The sequence below is a fragment of the Microtus pennsylvanicus genome, chromosome 5 (assembly GCF_037038515.1).
Source record: "Microtus pennsylvanicus isolate mMicPen1 chromosome 5, mMicPen1.hap1, whole genome shotgun sequence".
NCBI lineage: Eukaryota > Metazoa > Chordata > Mammalia > Rodentia > Cricetidae > Microtus > Microtus pennsylvanicus.
In genome coordinates, this window is record NC_134583.1 from 62,175,822 (window position 1) to 62,198,532 (window position 22,711).

Genomic DNA, 22,711 nt, shown 5'->3' on the forward strand with positions numbered 1-22,711 from the left:
GGGGAGACGATTCAAACCCGGGCGGCGACTTGACCAATTGCGAATGGGCCCCCGGCAGAGCGGCAGCGACTTCATCCAATAGCGTCTCAAAGAAGGTCGCGGGCCCGGGTATCATTAACCAATAGAGGCCCAGGAAGGAACAAAGGAGGCGGGTGAAGGCGGAGAGGGTGCGGCCGGCAGCCCCGCCCCTTTGTCAGCGTCGCGGCTCCTCAGTGAGTGCACTCCAGTTCCGGAGTGTGGAGTCGACTGCGGCGACCAGGTCGGCTTTCTGGCGTGTCTTGCACCTAACTGCGCACCCAACTGCGTACCCAACTGCGAAAGACTCTCCCGGCTCCGGGCAGTGGGCGTCATTTTCCCTCCCGAAGGTTTCGGAAGCAGGCCAGCCGTCGTCGGCTTTGCCCTCGGTGATGCGCGGAGGGAGATTCGGGGTCCGTCGCGAGGTTAAGGCCGGGAGAACTCTATTGAGCCCAATCTGCTCCTGAATGTCTGAGCCCTGGCCTCCCGGGGAAAGGAAATCAACTCCTAAAACGGCGGTCGCTAGCCCCACTTGACGTTCGGAGGCTGGGACTGGCCAATGGGAGCCGCCTCCCTTGGGAAAAGTTGCCAGCAGCTTTGCGTAGAATTTTGTTTAAAGGTTCATAGAGCCCAAGATAAACACCTGGGAGCTGGCGTTGCACTTGAGGCCAGTAGGGCAGGGTCCGCTTGTTGACACCGACTGCTGTTTCTTGGCTTGAGCTTTTAGCACCGTCGGGTACCTTACCTCACACGTGAAAACTCTCAGACGGGGAAAGGTCGGCGCAACTGTTAGGATGTTTGAGCTGATAAATACGGAGGACAGGAGAATTTTAACAAATGAGGAGAGAAAAGTACATGTTCAGCTTTGGCAGTAGTGCTAGAGATCTCCTGAAGTTTGTAACGCCTTCGTACAGATCCGGAGTGTCACCAGAACTAAAATGGAAAGCAGTCAAAAAAAAAAAAAAAAAAAAGAAAGAAAGAAAGAAAAGAAAGAAAAAGTCTATGTGGCCTTAAAAAGTGTACATAAATTATTATGGTTAAAAATAGGAAAAATTACCAGGAAGAAGTTACAGATCCTCAGTTACTTTAGTTTCTCCATATAAACGAATAAGACCTTGGGTAATTTAGAGGAAGGAAAACGTCACCCTAATTTCTTTTTTCAGTGCTATGGATGAACCTAGTGCCTCGCTCCAGCTCCAGCCGTCTGGAGTTATAAAATGCACCTTGCTCAACTCAGTTTCACTTTAAGCACCTGCTCCTGGGGTAGTGGTCTGGTGAAGGACAAGAAAGCCTCCCCGGTGTAAGGTTTGTTTTTGTTATTTGCACAGCATCTCACTGTGTAGCCCCAGCTGGCCTGGCACTTGCTATGTAGAACTCACAGAGATCCACCTGACTCAGTCTCTTGCTGGGATAAAAGTGACATATCACCACACCCTTACCCCACAGTGTGGTGGTTCTGCGAGGTTTTCCTCTTCGTTCCTTAAGGAAGTCTTCTTAATAGACTAGAAATACCAAGGACCTAGTGTTAGAAATCTGAGCTCCTAGCTCAGTCTGTACTAGCAAAGAAGGCTTTAGCGCACCACCTAGGGGAGAGATGACTTTTTTGCTCAACCGAGTTGTGAGAATCAAAGAAACCGTTCCCAATAAAGCTGTATTATTTCTAACACGTATTGTGAAGGTATTGTTAAGAACAACAGTTATCTTCAAAATACTCTTTCTTTTCTCTTTGCTTCCTCCTTCCTTCCTTTTCTTTTTTTCCCCTCATGGTACTGAGAGGCCACCCACATGCAAGGAAGGTACTGAGCCACAGTCCTAGCCCACTAGTATCTAAATAACTAGTAATAATAACAGATTGCAACCTGTTAATGATGAGTCCATGGTGATATAAAGAAACGAGAAAGTTTTTCTTTTTTTTCTTTTTTTTTAGATTTTTTTTTTTTATTTATTATGTATACAACATTCTGCCTCAATTTATGCTCGCACGCCAGAGGAGGGCGCCAGATCTTAGTACAGATGGTTGTGAGCCACCATGTGGTTGCTGGGAATTGAAGTCAGGACCTCTTGAAGAGCAGCCAGTGCTCTTAACCTCTGAGCCATCTCTCCAGAACCGAGAAAGTTTTTCTTGTAGGGGAATGCCAACTAAAAGTATAATATTAGCTGGGTAGGGCGGCAACCTCAGCAATGGGAATGTATAGACAGGAGGGTTGTACGTTTGATACCAGCCTTACCACATAACAAGACCCTGTCTCAGAAAACAAAACAGAGTAGGCAGATAGCTCAGTGGGTAAAGGTGCCTGCTTCCCTGCCTGACAAGCTGAGTCTGATACCAGGAGCCCACACGGTGCAAGGTAAGAACTGACTCCTACAAGTTGTCTTCTGACCTCCACATGAATATGGTGACACATACACATCCTTAACACAATAAGTAAATCTTAAGCAAGTAGTAATATTAACAGAAATGGTAGACTCACAAGTCCCTTCTCAATACAAGTACACTAAAAGGCAAGATGTCACTGGTCTGCTTTTCATTGCTATGTTTTTTAACCAGAAAACTAGGTCTCCTGTAAATCTTCTGCTTCCAGAAATGTCAGTATATCAGTCCAGACACAAAATGAGACAGTGTAGAACCAATTATCATAATCAGACAGAACCCTGTGGAAAGAAAGAAAATTCAATTTAGGGCTTGCAGATCTGTGGAAGCTGAAGGCCTGGAGTTATGCATATGACCTCGGTCACTGATCTGGAAGACCATGTGGTGGCTGTTTTCTCCAGGACAAACCCATACCATTTCCAAATTTGGGGGTGTATTAGAATGTTCTTTAACAATTTTTAGAAGAAATAAGGCGGTGGTGGCACATGTCTTTAATCCCAGCACTTTGGAGGCAGAGGCAGGCGGATCTCTGTGAGTTCGAGGCCAGCCTGGTCTATAAGAGCTAGTTCCAGGACGGGCTCCAAAGCCACAGAGAAACCCTCTCTTGAAAAAAACAAAAAAAAGAAGAAGAAAAGAAAAAAGAAGAAGAAGAAGAAGAAGAAGAAGAAGAAGAAGAAGAAGAAGAAGAAGAAGAAGGAACAAACCCTATGGACTTTATTTAGGGGTGGGTCTGTGGGTTCACTTTTAGGGGTGCTGTTCTCAGAGACCACCTTAGTGTATGTTCTGCAAAATCCTGAACAAAAAGTGTATTGAGAAAAGCCCTTGGAGCTAAAAACTCTGTCTTACAAGGGTTTCCACGAGACAATCATAAATAGCATCTGCAGTTATAACACTTAGCCTACAAGAGGGTTAGTGAATAACTATGCAAGTTGATGCTAAACAGAGGGTTTCGGAGTTTACTTAATAATTCGCCAGTGTACAGTATGCTCGTCCGACCTTATCATGACTGCATCCTGCTGCTTTTAATCTCTTCTGTAGAAACACTGTAGTAAAGACAAGCTGGCTTCTGGACTCCTTTGTTCTTGGCTGTAAAGATGAAGCACTCTGCATCATATGGTAAAATCACATTAGGGGAATGTTAGAAAGTAATAGCAGCTTCTAAAAGATGAGAAGTGATTTCCAGTTTGATGCTGAAATAAAGCATGACTAGATATAATTGAAAGGGAAATATTGATGTGATTTGTGTGTGTGTGTGAATTAAAGATGATGTTTTCTCTCAGTATTTATAAGTAAAGAGTTCAGAGTTTTTCTATAATGCTATTCAAACTTTGTACTCTTCACTTCAGACAGGCTGGATGTTCTTTGAAAAGTTCTTTTGATACTTATGATACTTTGCAGAAATTGAGGTCCGTGAATGTCTCCCTTCTGGCTTAATGGCAGAAGAACAGTTCAGAAAGGCACAGAGTGCTTGTACTAGAGAGCCTGGAATAAGAAAAAAATGCTTAGATTTCCGTGGGCTAAATTTGTATCTTGGCTTTGGGCTCTCCCAACTCCGCCCACCTTTTTTTTTTTTTTGACTAAGTAACAAGGTGACCTCTAGCCTCAGTTTTCATTTAAGCTTACACCAAAAGTAAATCCCTAGGGTGAAGCCTTCACCAGTTCTTCCAGATTTTCTAGTTTGAAAATTACCTTTTAAAGCCAAAAATGTTGGCTGACCTCATGACACTGTAGTACTTGGACTCCTTAAGCCTTGAGAACTGCATAATGATGAAATGAAAAACACATTTGTATATTTTATCATTAAGAAAGAACTTAGTGTATTTAAAAGATACAATTACATTGGCTAACTGCTACTCCGGTTGATCTGACAGCTAAGTCCTCCACAGGCACCTACGCTCATATGCACATACCAGCCCCACCCACCCCAGTAATTAAAAACAAAAACACACAACCAGGAGGTGGTGGCACAAGTCTTTAATCCCAGCAGTTGGCTGGCAGAGACCGGCAGATCTCCAGGTTCAAGGCCAGCCTGGTCTACAGAGTGAGTTCCAGGATGGCTAGGGCTACACAGGGTAACCCAGTCTCGAAAAAACAAAAACCAAACCAAACAAACAAACAAAAATCCTAAATACACACTGATAAACAATGTCATTGCTGTTATTGCAGTACTGGAGATTGTACCCAGGATCATCCTCATGTTATACAGGTGCTCTTCCAATGAGATGCAGGCTGAGCAAAACATTATTAATCAACTGATAGTGTTTCATATGGATTTATCAAGTGCTTTTTGTTAGTTTCTATCTGTGAGACAGGGCCTCAAGGTTTAGCCCAGGCTGGCTCTAAGCTCATGATCTTCCTTCTTCAGCCCCAGAGTGCTAGGATTACAGGTATGAACTAGCATGCCCAGTTTAATAGCCCTATGAAGCTCAATGGTGCACATAATTAAATTACTTCTTGGGTCTAGGTCTACCAGAATGTAAAGATTGGAAAACAACCATTGAAGGGGCAGATTGACACAAATTTTTACAGAACCTGGTCTGGTCTTAAATTCACTTCTTTGAACCTTCTACCTCAGCCCTCCAGAGTGATGGGGGTTACAAGTCTGCACCACCACGCCCAACTTTTATCAGTTTTGGTTTTCTCTGTATTTGTGGGGGACCAATAATTTCGTCATCTGTGATGCCAGTTCCCTTCCAAATTTGCTTTTTGTCTTCTAACAAATTGGGCACTGTAGACAGAGTTGTCTACTGTTGTTCCTGATCCTCTAAGGTTAAAATAGAAGCTCAAAGACTATTCAGTCAAGTCACATCCTCAGGTTATGCAGAAATCCATCTCTTCCCCAGGTCCGTAAGTCTATAGAGAGCTGGTGAAATTGCCTAGTAAGCCAAAGATATGAAGATCAGTAGGGTGCGATAGGACATCCCTCTAACTCTAGCATGCAGGAAGATGAGGCAGGAAGATTTACAATTCCAAGCCAGCCTGAGCTACATTATCTTAAATATATAATCAATAAATCAAGTTTTAAAAAGTTAATCTGGGCTGGAGATGTAGCTCAGTTGGCCCTATGCTTGCCTAGCAGACATGAGACCCTGGACTTGATCCCCAGCGCCACACAATCTGAGCATGGTGGTGCAAACCTGTAACTCTAGCATCTGGAAGGCAGAGGCAGTTCAGGGCCAGCCTCTGCTAAACAGCAAGTCTGAGGTCAGCCTGTGAGCTAATGAGACCTTGTCTAGGAAAACAAAACAAAAACAAGCTAAATTTCCCAATTTTCCAGTTGTACAGATCAAAAGAGAAGTTGATAGGCTATATTTAAGAGCGGAATCTAAATTAGAACAAGAACAGGTTATTTCCTTCATTTTTTTTTTTCTTTTTGAGACAGGGTTTCTCTGTGAAACAGTCCTGGCTGTCCTTGAATTCACTTTTTATACCAGGCTAACCTTGAACTCAAAGAATCCACCTGTCTCAGCCTCCCAAATGCTGGGATTAAAGGCATGTGCCACCACCACCCAGATTAGAATATGTTATTTCTGGTTCCTTTTAGGTATGGTTTTGGATCAAAGCCTTAGATAGATTTTTCTTTGGGCCGCCAGCTCACAAATAATGACATGGAAGCTTATTAATTATGAAAGCCCGGCCTTACCTGAGGCTTATTCCTAACTAGTTCTTGTAATTTAAATTAGCCCATATCTTTTAATCTACATTCTTTTACAAGACTTGATTACCTTTACTCTGTCCTGCCTATCCTGCTTCCTCCGTGTCTGACTGGTGACTCTGCCTTTCTTTTTCTCCTCATTTTCTGTCTGGAAGTCAGGCTTATCTCTCCTGCCTAGCCATTGGCCGGTCAACTATTTATTACACCAGTCACAGCAACACATCTTCACAACGTACAAATATTCCACAACACAAAGCTACATAGTCCATTAAGAGAATGTCACATAATGATTGCACTACAAGTGTGTGCTGGGGAATGAGCAGCTTATCACAGGGCCTGCTGTTCCTCCTCTGATTCTAGCACAGGACCTGCTGTTCCTCCTCTGATTCTAGCACAGGACCTGCTGTTCCTCCTCTGATTCTAGCACAGGACCTGCTGTTCCTCCTCTGATTCTAGCACAGGACCTGCTGTTTCTCCTCTGATTCTACCTGTCATCTCACTATTTGCTGTCCCTCCTTTTCAACTAGGGAGGTTGATGCAGAACTATATCTCTTTGACCACCAGCTAAGCATGTCTAAATCCTTGCCTAAATCAAACTTTATAATTTTAGAAGACACATGAACGTCTAAGTAGAGACCGGGGAGATGGCTCAGTTGTTAAAGTGCCAGCTGTGCAAGCATGAGGAGCTGAGTTCAAGCCTTAGCGTCCTTGTGCGAAAACAAGAGTCGGGTGTGGCCGCGCATGCCTGTGATCCTAGCTCTGGGGATGCAGAGACAGGAGGATCCGATCCCTGGGTCTTTCCTAGTCACTAGCCTTGCTTGAGTAGGCAAGATCCTGGTTCAGTGAAAGACTCTGTCTCAGAAAAATAAGGCGAAAAGCAATAGCAGAAGATCCTCTATGTTGACATATGGTCTCTGCGTATGTGCACACACACAAATATAACTAGAGTTGTAATTTATGCAACATCTCAAAATGTTGAGTAAGAATAAAATAAAGAAATCTGGTGATGTTTACAGCAAGTATTTTTGAATTTTAACTAAAATTACTAACGTTAATGGAATTTTAGTGCCCATCTACTTAAATTAACTAATGAATTCTAAATTCTAACCTCTATTTTTCTTTTTAAACAGGGAGGCAAACTTCCTCTGCATGGAAAATGACACTCTGGAATATCAATTCCACAGCCTGGGCATACTCTCTGATTACACTAGGGACTGAAATGTTAAGTTCTTTTTTCCGTTTCTACTGTGTGAAACTTTTCTTGGAACTGTACAAGATTTCAGAGTTGGCCTTCTATCAATCCCAGGTGGGATGCAATTTTTATTCCTTAAATGTAGGACAGAATTTCCTTCCTTATAGATGTATCCTACTGTTTTTTTTTATCAAAGAGTACATTCTGCACATACCTGCAAGAGTTATCAAGAAAAATGTGTGTGTTAGGGTATGCAAACCTGTAATCTCAGTACTTACGAAACTGAGGCAGGAAGATTGTTGAGAATTCAAGACTGGTCCAGGCTATACAGAGGGATCCTATCTCAAAAAGAAAGAGAGGGAGGGAGGGAAAGAGAGAGAAAGGCAAAGGGAATGGGTTGGGAGAGGAGAGAGGGAAGGAGGAGATACTGCCTTAGTCATGGTTTCTATTGCTTGTGATAAAACACCATGACCAAATGCATAGTAAGTCAGAGCAGGAACTCAAACAGGGCAGGAACCTGGAACAGGAACTGATACAGAGGCTATATAGGAGTGCCACTAACTGGCTTGCTCAGCCTGCCTTTTTATAGGACCACTTGTTCAGGGGTATCCCTACCAATAGGGACAGGGTCTTTCCACATCAATCCTAATTAAAAATTGCCCTACAGTCTTGCCTGCAACCCAGTCTTATGAGGGCATTTTTCCAATTGAGGTTTCTTCCTCTCAGATGACCCCAACTTATACCAAGTTAACATAAAATTACCTAACACAGCAAAACTACCTAGTATAGCGAGCTTTGCCTTGAAAAGCTTGATGATATAGACAAACTATATAACTTATCATACATGAACTGAATGAATAGATATGTTTTTACATTTTACCTTGTGCTTTATGATGTTGTTTATTACAGAACTACATATTTAGTATATTGATTTTGAGTTGATTTATTATTATTATTATTATTATTATTATTATTATTATTATTATTGTTATCTTAATTTTTTAAATGTAGATATGCAAAATGATGTCTTGGAAGCGTAGAGAAATGGCTCATTGATTTAGAACACTTTTTGCTCCTCTAGAAAACCTGGGTTCAGTTCTCAGCATCCACACGGTGGCTCACAACCATCTGTGACTCCAGTTCCAAGGGATCTGATGCCCTCTTCTGGCCTCCATGGGTACTAGACAAGCACATGGTACACATATACACATGTAGACAAAACATTCATAGACATAAAATAAAATAAATAGCTAAAAATTTTTAACAAGAAGAAGGGCCTGAATTTCATGAGGAAATATGGCCCTGTGTGCCACAGGGGAAGACATTCTCTGTGTTCACTGCTTTGGTTCCAACGTTGCTCTATTTAGTTAGCTAGATGAATCGCTTATCTTCTCTGTCCAAGCATCTAATTTTGTAATTAGAAGGGAGGAATAACAATGCCTATCTCAGAAGGTTATGATTTTTTTTAAAAGGATTTGATAAAATACATGCCACCACTTGCACTATACCTGAATGCATGGGCTTTTGAGCGGCATGCTGCCCCTATCCTTGATGCCAATGACTGTTTCCAAAACAGAGACTTTTCAGCTTTAGATACTTCTTATTAGTAGAAATAAACAAAAAGATTGGGATTTATTCCTTCTTGTTTCCTGCCTCCCCTCTTCTTCCCTCGCTTCCTTCTGCTCTCTGGGTCACCCTGTAGCACAGGCAGGTCTGACTCAATGATCCTCCTTCTTCAGGCTCCCATGTGCTGAAATTTTAGGCCCCTGCCACCATGCTCAGCCTCGGGAGTCCTTCTCCTCCTCTTTTTTTTTTTAAATATTTATTTATTTATTATGTATACAATTTTCTGTCTGTGTGTATGCCTGAAGGCCAGAAGAGGGCGCCAGACTTCTTTACAGATGGTTGTGAGCCACCATGTGGTTGCTGGGAATCGAACTCGGGTCCTTTGGAAGAGCAGGCAATGCTCTTAACCACTGAGCCATCTCTCCAGCCCTCCTTCTCCTCTTGAATGTAGTAGTCTTCACTACTGACAACTGTACAAAATAATCCTATGTTTTTTTTTCTCCTTAGGTAATTTTAATGATCTGGAATGTTCTGAATGACCTAAGTGGGTACCTTCGGATGAACTCTCAGTATGATTGCTGTCTAAGTTACCACTGTTCCCTGTTTGGCGCCTTTTTGCATGTAGTGGCCTTCCTGCTCCCTTGGTTCCCTTGGAAGCACTATCATGATGGTGACTGGCTTAATGGACTTCATTTGGTGGTCTCCCTGTGTGCATTTGACAGCACCCTCGCCTGGGTGCAGCAAGCCCAGTGCCGCTTGTTTGCAGAGACTTTCCCCAGGCATGAGAGCAGGCTGAAGCTGATGAAAATTAACCAGGTAGCATCCCTGCTGGGCTCCACCAGCGTCCTCTTCTGTGGCCTCATCTCTCACAACATGGAAATCCTGCCCAATTTTCAAGTCGTTGCCGTCATCACTGCCTTCCTGGCACTTACCAGCCTTTACAGTGGCATGCTCCGTATGAGACCTCTTGAACATGAAAGAAACCCAGCGGAAACCTTCCTCGCAGAGAGTGAGCAGGAACTGCCGTGGACCTCCACCATCTTACTGATGAGACAAATCTTGTCTCAGAGGAACTTCCACCTTTTCCTCATCATGAATTTCTTTCAAGTCTTTCACTTGACCTTCTTCAGTAACTTCATGATGATCTTTGCAGATAACCTCATTCCCGCCGAGGTTTTGTCTTCTTCCGCAAGGAGCATCATGTACGGGGCTGCCTTCATCTGCCCTCAGGTATGTGAAGATTCTGCGTGCGTCTACCTAGCGGGACTAAAGATTAACAATCAATTGTCTGAGTAGAGGAAAAATGTGACTAAACAAGGAGTGTTTCTAACTGACACATATTTACTAACAAACTCTAAATAAGAGCAAGCAAGTGCTCAGATGCTGTACAGGATCCCATAGAAAGGATGGGAAAGCAAATTAAAAGCAAGCAAGGGCCAAACATAGTGAGGCCCAAGCAGCATGATTTAAAAGACCACTATTTTTAAAATTATGTTTATCTGTCAATTGTTTGTTTTGAGACAAGGTCTCATTGTACAGTCCTGTCTGGCTTGGAACTTTCTAAGTACACCAAGCTAGCTTTGAATTTAGAGAGTCACCATGCCTAGACAATTGTGCGCCTGTTTATATTTGTGTGTCAGGGTGGTCTGTGGAAGTCAGAAGACAGCTTGGAGGCGTGGTTTCTCTCTTTACAGCTGTGGGTGCCAGGGATTGGACTCAGGTGGCTAAGCTTTGTGTCAAGTCATCTCTATGGCCCGGAATTTCAAATGTTTGGCTTTGAATCTAAGCATCAGCAAAGCTGTGGAAGAAGCAAATGGATTCCTGTGAGTGTGTGTTTTTGCTTGGTTCAGGCAGTTAAAATTTTGTCTTCATGGAAGAAATCTTAGAAGGGGCAGGAAAATGATATGGAAAATCAAGACATGGGAAATGTCCGCTGGCTGAGAATCAACGACCCTATGAACAAGATTATGAGTCACACCTGGAGTCAAGAGTTTAGGCCTAGATTTCCTTATGACCCATGTAGCCTCAGGATCCCTTTAACCTTTGACCTATGTTTCTTTTCTACCATCCTCTCAATAACTATCCTATAATCTCATTTAGTAAACACACTAAAACAGTTTGTATTTCTTTTTCTTTTTTCTTTCTTTCTTTTTTTTTTAAAGACATTATCACTCTGTAGCCTGGGATGGCCTAAATAAAACTCACGACAGTCCTACTTTAGCCTTGGTAAAGTCCTAGGATTACAGGTATGAGCTGACACACCCAGCATGCTTAATCTTTAACCCCTTTATCAACATAACTGCAGAAACCATCAAAACCATCTATAGGTAGCTATTATTAGGACTCTTCTCTGTAGCTGGGCATGATGGCTCATGCCTGGAATCCTAGTACATAGGGAGGCTAAAATAGGGGGACTGTTACATGTTTGAGGCTAGCCTTGGCTACAAAGAAAGACCAAAACCCAAAACAAAATAAAGCGAAACAAAGTACACAACAACAAAAAGACACTTAAGTGTGACTCTTTTGAGAGGCCCCCTGCTGTGCTACCCTTTTCTTCACACTTTCCCCATCACTTCTTAGAAAACACTGACTCTGATTAAAACAAACAAAACAGAAAACCCCGACAAGAGTCAATTTGACCAAGAATTCATGGAGCAGGGTTTCAGAACACTTGTCTAAAAGCCTGAGTTCTGGAGCCTCAGAGCAGTATTAAAATTCCACGATCATGACCCTTATGGATGATGGCATGTTCCTTCTTAACTATTTGGAGCGCGAACATATTGCTACCGTAAGCTAACGGTGTCTTCTAAATCTATGACTTAACCTAGCCTATGATACAGATTTCTTCTAATTTTGCAATTAAATAATAGTTAAAACATGGTACTTAGACTCTTCCAGGATTAAGGAAAAAGCTATTCCGCATAGTTTATTCTGCATATGTTTCTTAGTACCATGACAGAATGTCTGACATAGACAACATCAAGGTTTCTTTTCTTTTATAGTTTCAGAGGGTTCAGGCTGTGTTTGCCTGTCCACATGTACTTGGGCCAAGTAAATCACTGCCTGGTAGTGGAAACAGGTGGTGGAGGCTGACTTTTACCTCACTGGATGGGATGCAGATGGAGGGGATGGCTGTGCTCTGTTCTCTGTTGGCTTTCCTCTTTCCCCGTTTTGGTCTAGTCAGGTGTTCAGCCCATGGTCTCATTGCTGACCACAGTTAGGATGAGTCTTCTCTCAAGCCCCAAGGTACACCCAGAGGTGTGTGGCATCAATATCACTACAATTCTTCTGACTCCCAAAAACTGGGATTATAGGTACGGACTACTGGCCCAGCCAGGTTGTTGTTTTTTTTTTTTTTTTGTCATTTGTCAACAGCGCAGCAGATATTTTTAAAGAAAGAGATTTTAGGACTGAGGATACAGCTCTATGATAGCGTGCCTGCCTAGCATATGGAAGGCTGTGGGCCCATCCCCAGCCCTGAAAAGAGAAGAAGGAAAGGTTTATTTTGCTCAAGATTCAAGGTGAAGAAGAGCTGTATTTTGTGATGCTCTTGCTAGTACAACCTTACAGTCATGCAGATCATTGCAAGGCAAGAGACAGCAGGCCTGGGTATGAGTTCTGCTCTGTGCTCTGTTCTTTTTCTTTCTTTTTTTTTTTTTGTTCTTTTTTTTTCTTTTGGTTTTTCAAGACAGGGTTTCTCTGTAGCTTTGGAGCCTGTCCTGGAACTAGCTCTTGTAGACCAGGCTGGCCTCGAACTCACAGAGATCCGCCTGCCACTACCTCCTGAGTGCTGGGATTAAAGGTTAAAGGCATGTACCACCACCACCTGGCTTCTGCTCTGTTCTTATAAAGCCACAAGGAGTCAATCATGGAGGCTCCAGCCTCAAGTCTTTTCCATCATTCTTGTTTCTATAGTTGAACAGTTTCCACACTAAACTCTGAGTTTTTGACAGGAAGAAACTATAGCGCATTTCTTCCTTATGACTGGGTGATACTCCATTGTATCATGTTGTTCACCTATTCATTAGTTGATGGATATTTGATATATTTACACATTTGTTCATGCACATGTGTCTGAGTGCACCATATGTGTGCATGGGCCTGCAGAGGTCAGTAGGACATCAGATCCCCTAGAACTGGAGTTATCAGTAGCTGTGAGCTGCCATGTGGGTGTGAAGAACTGAACCCAGCTTCTCTGAAAGAGCAGTAACTACGGAGACATCTCTTTAGCCCCTCATTTCTACTAACATGAGTACTGTGTGTATAAACATGGACCTGCCACTGTGCGCGTATGGAAGTTAGAGGACAGCGTGCAGGAAACGATTCTCTCTTTCCACTATAAGGGTTTTGGGGACTGAATTCATGTCATCAGCCTCGACATCAAGTACCTTTACCCTCTGGACCATCTCGCTGCCCCCATTCCTACTTAGTAATAGTGCCGTAAATAGGAATGTTAGGTTTTTGCATGAATATCTCTTTTCATCTCTTTTGGTATGTATCTAGGGATAGAAAAACTGCCCGGTATGGTGGTGATTCTGTGCTTCGCATTCTGAGATAGTGGAGGATTTCCAAAGTTGGTACACAATTTATGTTTGTAATAGTGCAAAGTGTCTCCAGTTCCTCCAGACTTCGCCCACATGTGCTGTTATCTGCCTTCTTTCCTACAGGACTCTTTGAGAATGGCTAGCATTCTGTCATGCGTGGGCTTGATTTCCCTGATGGTTGTGAAATTAATGTTGTGTTTTTGGAAAATTTTCTAGCTACCTTATTTGCCCCGTTTTAAAGTAAGTTGTTATCTAATTTTTGTTCATTATATATTTTAAAGCCATACTCTGTCCATCTTCTATTTTATTTTGTGTGTGTATTTGTATTTGTGTATGTGTGCAAGAGCCTGTGAAGGCCGGAGAACAACCTTGAATGTCTTTTCTCAGGTACATACCCTTTTTTTTTTGAAACAGCGTTTCTCACCGGCCTGGAACTTGCCAAGTAGACTGGCTGGTCAACAACCCCCATTGGCCTGTGTCTCCTCCAGTACTAAGTTTGGTTTTTATTGAGTTGGAGTCTGGCTACATTGCCCAGACTGAATTCATGCTCAAGATTGTCTTGCTCTGCATCCCAAGTACAGTATTAATACATGTACCCCACACCCAGGTCTTCTAGTCTTATTACTGAATTATATTGGCAATTTTAAAAAATTTTAGGTATAATCTGTTATCAGATAGATTATTTCTATTTTCCCATTTTTTTGATGGCATAGAAAGGGTGAGTCAAAATTGTTTCAGTTACTCTGGTCCCTTGAGCATTTCTATAAATTGTAGGGTTGGTCTGTCCATTTCTATACAGACATTAGCTGGGATGAAACACAGTCTCTGCAGTATTATTTGTAATTTTGGGTAGATAATATGATGTCTTTTGGCTTCTTCAGGAATCCTGTTACTTTGCCCTCCTCCCTCTTCTGTGTTCATCTCCTTTCCCTTCCCTAATTGAAGCCCCTCCTTTCCCCCATTTCCTTCCGTAAGTTCCCCTTTGTACCCTGTTACTCCTTTTCTGTTGCTCATACCCCACTTCATGGTCCCTTCTGCTTTCCTGGTTTCTGTAGTTACTCCAGGTTACATATGCACATCTGAAGACTCGGAGCTAGGAACCTCAGATGAGACAGAACATGTCATGTTTGTCTTTCTGGGACTGGGTTACCGCACTCAATATGAGTTATTCTAGTTCCATCCATTTATCTCCAAATTTCATGATTTCCTTTTTCTTTACTGCTGAATAATATTCCATAGTACATATGTACCTCCTTAGTTGGAGGACATTGAGGGTGTCTCCATTTCTTAGCTATTGTGAATACAACGGCAATGGACATGGATGAGCAAACTGTGGGATAGGAAGTCCAATCCTTTGGGCATATGCTGAATGGATGGATTTTTTTAAACTTTATTTAACTTTATTTTATATGCATTGGTATAACGATGTCAGATTCTCTGGAACTGGAGTTACAGACAGCTGTGAGCTGCCATGTGGGTGCTGGAAATTGAACCCAGGTCCTGTGGAGGAGCAGTCAGTGCTCCTAACACTGAGCCATCTTGCCAGCCCAGATGGATTTTTTTCTTTCTTTTTTTTTTTTTTTTATTTTTCGAGACAGGGTTTCTCCATGGCTTTTGGTTCCTGTCCTGGAACTAGCTCTTCTAGACCAGGCTGGCCTAGAACTCACAGAGATCCACCTGCCTCTGCCTCCCAAGTGCTGGGATTAAAGGCGTGCGCTACCACCGCCCAGCAGATGGATTTTTTTTAAAGAATTATTTTTGCATGTATGAATTTTTGCCTGCATGTCTATATGTATATCACATGCATGTCTGATGCTTGTGGAGGCTAGAAGACGGTATCAGATCACTTGTAACTGGAGTTACAGATGATTATGAGCCAACATGTAAGTGCTAGGACCCAAACTCGGCTCCTCTGCAAGAGCAGCAAGTGCTCTTGCCCTCTGAGACAGCTCTCCAGTCCCCCAGCTAGATTTTTTAAAGATTTAACACTGTTTTGTAGTCTCCTCTTCCATTTAAATATATTTGTGTGTGTGTGTGTGTGTGTGTGTGTGTGTGTGTGTGTGTGTGTGTGTGTGTTTAATAACACGGTTTCCAGCCCAGGTTTCTCAAGTCCCAAGTTTTAGTTAAATTTCTTTCTAAGTATTTACATAGATGTTTATTTAATGAGGATCTAAGGAGCTTCAGTGAGTAAAGTACATGAGCTTTGCTAAACACGATGAAGTGATTTTATTTTGGTAATTCCCATTATACTTTTACTTCCTCTTAGTTTTTATCTATATCCTGGATAGAGAGCACTAGGCAGTTGAAATCTGACGGGGACAGAGATTGCCGTGCTTTAGGGCGAGGCGTAACCTTTTCCCTACATACACTTAAAAAAAACCTCTTTAGATGGAGTGGTGACACACACCTTTTGTCCTGGCACTTGGGAGGCAGAGGCAGATGAATCTCTGTGAATTTAAGGCCAACGTGGTCTACGTAGTGAGTTTCAGGACAGCCAGGACTACACAGAGAAACCCTATCTTGAAAACGAAAACAAAGCCAAGCCACAAACAAAGAAACCTCTTTAAATTAAAAATTATTTATTTATAGTGTATATTTGTATGCACTACAGCATATTGTGGAGATCCGCTGTCTGAAAATTGTTGTTTTACTTTTGCTTACTATATTCATTTGAATCCTGCTCCCCCATAGAAAAGTTAACTACCTAAATTGTGGTGGCAATTTCCTGGTGTATACACACATCAAAATGTATAATTTAGATATTTGGTGTGGACATAAGCTTTTCTTTCTTTTTTAAAATACCTTTGGGTAGAATAGTTGGCTCTGAGTGCTAGGATTTTAAGCATGTACCATTATGACCAGCTCTTAACCTTTTTACGGTCTCTAGTGACTGCTACACTCCTGGAACTTAGGATTGGACCAGATGTGCATGGGTCTGCAAACTTTTGCTTTCTCCTCCTCTCTCTCTCTCTCTCTCCTCTCTCTCTCTCTCTCTCTCTCTCTCTCTCTCTCTCTCTCTCTCTCCATTTTAAGCATATGCTTATTTACAAAGATACGGCCAAAAGGTTTTCCAAAGTGGTTGTACCATCTTACATTTCGTGTGTGTGTGTTTGTCTAAGTGTGCATGGAGTCTAGAGTCTGACTTCAGGTATTTCCCTCTGTTGCTCTTCCCTTTATATTTTGAGCTGAGGTTTCTTTCTTTTTTTCTTATTTTATTTTTTTTCCATTCAATTATTTACACTTCCTTCCCTCCTCCCAATCCCCTCCCGCTCCCCCACACCTCCTCCTCCCTCTCCCACCCTGCTTGAGAGAGGGCAGGGAACCCTGCCCTGTGGGAAGTTCAAGGCCCTCCCCTCTACACCCAGGCCTAGGGAGCTGTGCATCCATATAGACTAGGGTCCCAAAAAGCCAGAACATGCCGTAAAAACAAGTCCCGAGGTGAGGTTTCTTACCAGACTAGAGTTTGCCATTTTGGCCAGACTGAGTGGCCAGCGAGCCTCCAAGATCTGTCTCTTTTTGCCTATGTCCAGTGCTGGGGTTTCTGATCCTCACTTCCATGTTTGGCTTTTGTGTGGGTGCAGGGGATGTAAATTCTAAATTCAGGTCCTCATGCTTGTGTAAGCAGGCACTTTACTCATTCATCCACCTTTTATATTATGTCAGTGGTGTGCAAATGTTCTGGTCGCCTGGTATTCTCATTGACACTTCATATGATAAATCTTCTTCACTTTAACTATGCTAGAAGACATGCTATGGCATATTATATTTTTTATTTTCTGTGTGATTAATAATGATGTTGAACGTCTTCTCAAGTGCTTACTTTTCAAGTTTTTGTTTGTTTTTCATTTTTTTTTGAGTCTCACATGATAATCCTGATCAGTCCTGAACTTTCTATGTAGTCCAGACTGCCCTCAGGCTTGTGGCAATCCTCCTGCCTCAGCCTACAGAGTTCTGAAATTACAAGTGTGAGCTACCGTAGCTTGGCAACTATTTTGTCAAAATTTTAATTGGTGTATTATTTAATTTTCATATTATTGAGTTGCAGAAATTCTTTGTATGTTCTGGATATATGTTCTTTGTCAAATATATGTTCAATAAATGACTCTTTCTGTCTCTCATAGTACTGTGGATTGAACCTGGGCCTTGTATAGTCAAGTGCTCTACCACTAAGCTATATATTTATCTAGTAGATAGTTCTTTTAGTCTTATCCTCGCTGTTAGATGTTGAAAGAAATGTGTCCAAAAGATTTCAATGGCCCTCTTCCTTAAGCCCTCACAAGAACATATGAAATACAAAGCTGCTTTAATGTATTTTTCATTTCTAGGTAAATGACACTTGCATAAAATATGATATTAAAAATGATAGCTCATGAGAATTGTCATTGTTCTGCTAAATGACTTTAACCCCTTTAAATCATTGGGCACGGTCATGAGGTGACACTGTGTTTGCCCTTTCTGAGCTGACTGCTCAATGACATTCATTTCAAAAGGATGAATAAATGAAGGAGAAAAGAAGGAACAATCCAGGTTTGGTGGCTCATGTGATTACTCATGAGGCTGAGGCAGGAGGATTGGTATGAATTCCAGGCCAGCCTGGGTTATAGATTGAGAATTAATCTAAACAAACAAACAAACAAACAAAAACCATGTGAGTAGTCTTCTTCCCATCCAAGTCCTGACCAGGCCCAACCCAGCTTAGCTTCTGAAATCAGGTGTGTGCGTGGTGGTGTGGCTAAGGATGCCAAGTGGTCTTTCTTTCCAGTAGCTGTTCCTTCTCTCCTAAGAGAAGCAGATTGCTTTGGAATCCTATTTGTTAACTGTATGATCTTCAGCAAGTTACTCAGATTCTCTATATCTCCTTATCATCATTTACAAAATGAAAATAAAAATGGAACCTGTCTAATGCAGTCACTATGCGGGCTGACCAAAGGAGGACACCCCGCTGACTCCTAGCATAAAGGTAACCCTCGGGAGATGCTGGCTCTTGCTAGCACACAAGAACAGCTCAGACAAGACACCAAGACCACAACACTGCCTTCCCAGCTCTGGTTTGCTTTAGGCTTCTGTGGGTGACTTTGCCAACACGTAGGTGGGACAAGCTATGTGAAGTTTCCTACTCAGGTGGGCATGTGAAAGAGAAGCCAAATTCTGTCTTCTGGAAGGCTTTAATTTTAGACAAAGTCTTTCTCTTTTCTGTTACTATGAGCTTTTGAAATAATATCATTGGCCCATGTCTTTCTACATATTGCACACAAGAATAATAGCTAGAAATTATTGAATGTCTTATACATTGACTATAAAACCTAAATGAGGGAAAGGGGAATGATAAGGATATTGCTCTGTGGTAGATTGCAATAAAGCAGAGTAAAAAGTCGAGAGGGGAGAGGAGTTAGACATTAGAAAATGTGTCTTGCGTGAAGTAACTTGTCTTTGAACACACAGGAAATTAAAAGTGGCAAAGCTGGGATTCAGATGTAGGCTCTGATTTCCAAATACTGCATTTGCGCTCTGTCCTATTTCTTGCGCTCCTGACTTCTTGCATGTTTCTGTATTAGAGACTGGTACAAGGCAGCTTCACTTCAGTAACTGGACACGAGTGACTCTAATTGCACAGAGGAGCATCCCAGAGCCTGCTGGGTGCTTTATGTACATCCCCTCTGAGAAATGCCTTGGACCTTGTCGGCCACGGGGCCACTGTCTTCAGTCTCTAGAAAATGAGCTCTTGTTCCTTGAAAGTAGAGGAGGAAGCCAAAGAGTGGGCTGGAGGGGAAGCCTTCTGTTTATTAAAGGACATTTGTATTCGTCTTACATTGTTCGAAATTCTCTTCTACTGCAATGTACGTACGTTCGGTTAGTGGAAGCTGCTCTGGGCTAAACAATGCACTTTTCATGTTGAAAACAAAGAGTGTCTTCTGATCTTTGCGAATGCACAAGCGTGTACATGTAGCAGACTTTTCAGTCTAGAACAACGAACAGCTTCAGAAACGGGAGAGGAAAAAAAAACCCCAAGTTCCTAGTGTGAATCTGTTGGAATGATTCAAATACATAACACTTAACCAGAAGAAACGGGAGGATTCCTGGATATTGTGTCCTAGACTTCTGATTTCAGAATGAGGGGCGTTTCAGATTCACCTCACAGTGTGGACGATGAGATGCTTAGTAAGGACCTATCTTGAGTCAATGCTGGGCTTTAACTAACTCCAACTGTAAACTTTGCAGTTGCTTTAGTTTTGGTTGAGCCTTTCACTTTCTGGGAAGTTGTATGTTTTATGGAAACGGTTGCATTTTCTTCAATATTCATACAGCATTAATGCCTATGGTTGTTTTCCTCTTCTTTTCCCCTTTCTGGCAGTGCTGGGGGTGGAACTTACAGATTCATGTGTACTTTTGAGCACCCAGATACATCCCTAGCCCTTCAGTTTTTTTTATGTATATGGATTAACCACTGATTGTAGTGACTTGTCTATAATCCCAGCATTTGGGATGCTGAGGCAAGAGGATTACTGAGAGTTCAAGGCTAGCCTGGGCTACACAGTAAACTCCAGGCCAGAGGGGGCCACATAGAGAGACTCCATCTCAAAATCAAACTAAACCCACAAACACCTCCCCAGTCAAGACAGTCTAAGCTGTGATGGAACAGATGTTGTAGTTCAGAACAACTTACTTTCGTAAGGAGAGGCAGGTTTTGTCATCACAGGTAAGCAGAATTAATGGGTGGGGTGGGTTCCTTCTTAACGTGGTGTCAATCTCTTTCCCTTGCAGTGCCTGGTACTTCTAGGTCAGTCCTGGCTGAAGAAATATGGCTACTATAAGATTATCTTAATTTCTTTCTACCTAGAAGGAGCAGCTGCCATTGTCATGTTACTTTTGGGACAGGAATACTATTACTGTTTGGCTGTTTATCTCACTGTTATCATGTAAGTAAATGCCAGCACCATTTCAGCATTATACCACGCTTTTCCAGAACCTTCTAAACATTGAGATATCTTTAATCTGAGTAGCTGGAGTTATAAACATGAGCCACCACGCCAGGCTTAACATATTTAATCTGAATGAAGTTTAGTTCCCATTTGTAGGCTGGGGCGCTGTACCTGCCAGTGAAATTGTTTGAATATTAACAGCTTGTGTTTTCAAAGCATTTTATATAGTAGATTTGTAGCAAAGACAAACTGTGTTTAATAGCTAGGTGGTTCACCTCTGTAATCTGGCACGCCAGAGGCTGAGGCAGGAGGATTGCCATAAATTCTGGATGAACCTGGACTATGAGTAAGACGTTGTCTCAAAAAGAAAATAAAACCAAAAGAATAAAAACCAACTAACCAACAAACAAAACACAACAACAACAAAGCAAACACCCCCCCCTCCCCAACCAAAAAGCCCCAATGAGGGACTATGAGATGACTCAGTTGGTAAACTGCTCTTCTCAGAGGTGTGAGAGTCAGCCAGATTCAACAGCATGTGTCTGTAACCCCAGAGCTTGGGAGTGGGGTATGGGGCATGGAGTAGGGACAACAAGATCCCTGGAGCTCATTGATCCCTGGCCAGTCAACCTAGCTGAATTGGTGAGCCCTAGGTTCAACAAAAGAGACTTTGTCTCAAAAATAAGATGGAGGGCTGGAGAGATGACTCAGCAATAAGAGAGCTTACTGCTCTTGCAGAGGACCCAGGTTCAGTTCCTTTCAGTTCCTATCACCCACATGGTGACTCACAACAGACCATAACTCCAGTCCCGGGGGATTTGATGTCCTTTTCTGACTTCTGTGGGCTCCTACACACACACACACACACACACACACACACACACACACACACACACACACACACATACACGCCACACATACAAATACTCAGGCATACACACATACACACTAACTAACCAAATAAAATAATTTTTTAAAGAAAGATGAAGAGCCGGGTGGTGGTGGCGCACACATAAATCCCAGCACTCGGGAGGCAGAGGCAGGAGAGTCTCTGTGAGTTCAAGGCCACTCTGGTCTACATAAGAGTTCTAAGACAGGCTCCAAAGCTACACAGAGAAACCATGTCTTGAAAAAAAGACAAAGGAAAAAAAAAGATGGAGAGTGGCCAGGCAGTCACATACGCATTTAATTCTAGCATTCAGGGAGGCAGAGGCAGGCAGATCTCTGTGAGTTTGAGGCCAGCCTGGTCTACAGAGAGAGTTCCAGGACAGCCAGAGAAGCACAGAGAAGCCCTGTCTGGAAACAAACAAACCAAACATGGAGAGTGTTTGAGGAAGACACTTTCGTGCATGCAACATGCTTATTCACACATACCTACATGAACATATACTACTCACATATAATACATAAATTAATATAAAAAGAAAAGTAAAACAAGACAACGACAAAAATCCAGGCATCCAAAAACAAAACAAAATAAGTTGGGCAGTGGTGGTGCATGCTTTTAATCCCAGCACTTGGGAGGCAGAGGTAGGTAGATCTCTGTGATTTCCAGGACAGCTAGAGCAGTTACACAAAGAAAACTTGCCTCAAAAAACCAAACCAAACCAAAACAAAACAAAACAAAACAAAACAACAACAATCAAACAAACAAATATAAAATCTAGGTGTATGCACACTTGTAATTCCAGTACTTCAGAGGTGGAGGCAGGATTATCAGAAGTTCAAGCTCTTCCTTGGCTACACAGTAAGTTCAAGACCAGCCTGGGCTGTCTGAGACCCTCTCAGAAGCAAGTAAACCAAGAGATGTTTCATGTATTGCTGGAGTTGAGTGTGATATCCCGGGACATCTGCATGTGTACTTACCATGTCTCGTCTCTTTTTAGCTATTTCTCACTGTTCTACATTCAGGCTTCTTCAAACAAACAAACAAACAAACTAACTAACTAACTAACTAACTAATTAACTAACTAACCCTTCTATGTGAGAGAGAACAAGTATGTAGTACTTGTCTTTCTGAGTCTGGCTTTTTCCCCTGAACCAAGTGCTCTGGAGTTCTGTCCACTTTGCTATTTAGGTCAGGATTTCATTCTTCTTTATGATTAAATAATATTCTATTATATACATATCATATTTCCCTTGTTTGTTCATTCATTAATTCAGGCCTTGGAGGAGTCTTCAGGCCTCCTCCTCCACAGTGGCTTCTCTAATGTACATGCCCATCTGCAGTATATGGGAGCCTTCTCTATAGCACCCACACTTGACTTTTGGGTTTTGTGTTTTTGACGGTAGTCATTCCCTGTTTTAAAGATAGGGTCTCACTGTGTAGACCTGGCTGGTTTGGAACTCAGAGATCTGCCTGCTTCTACCTTCTGAGTGCTGGGATTAAAGCTATGAGACACTATACCCAACTGATAATAACTATTTTAACTGGAGTGAAATAATATC

At 42.2% G+C, this 22,711-nt stretch overlaps 1 protein-coding gene across 1 annotated transcript in view; it reads left to right on the forward strand.

Annotated features, from left to right (window-relative positions):
• Positions 1 to 7,197: 7,197 nt before the first annotated feature.
• LOC142850954 (transmembrane protein 180-like) overlaps positions 7,198 to 22,711 on the forward strand; it is a 31,136-nt gene continuing 15,622 nt past the window's right edge. The window contains exons 1-3 of the mRNA XM_075974844.1: positions 7,198 to 7,347; positions 9,307 to 10,029; positions 20,106 to 20,260. Of these exons, the coding sequence (XP_075830959.1) occupies positions 7,198 to 7,347; positions 9,307 to 10,029; positions 20,106 to 20,260 (1,028 nt within the window). The remainder of the gene's footprint in view (positions 7,348 to 9,306; positions 10,030 to 20,105; positions 20,261 to 22,711) is intronic.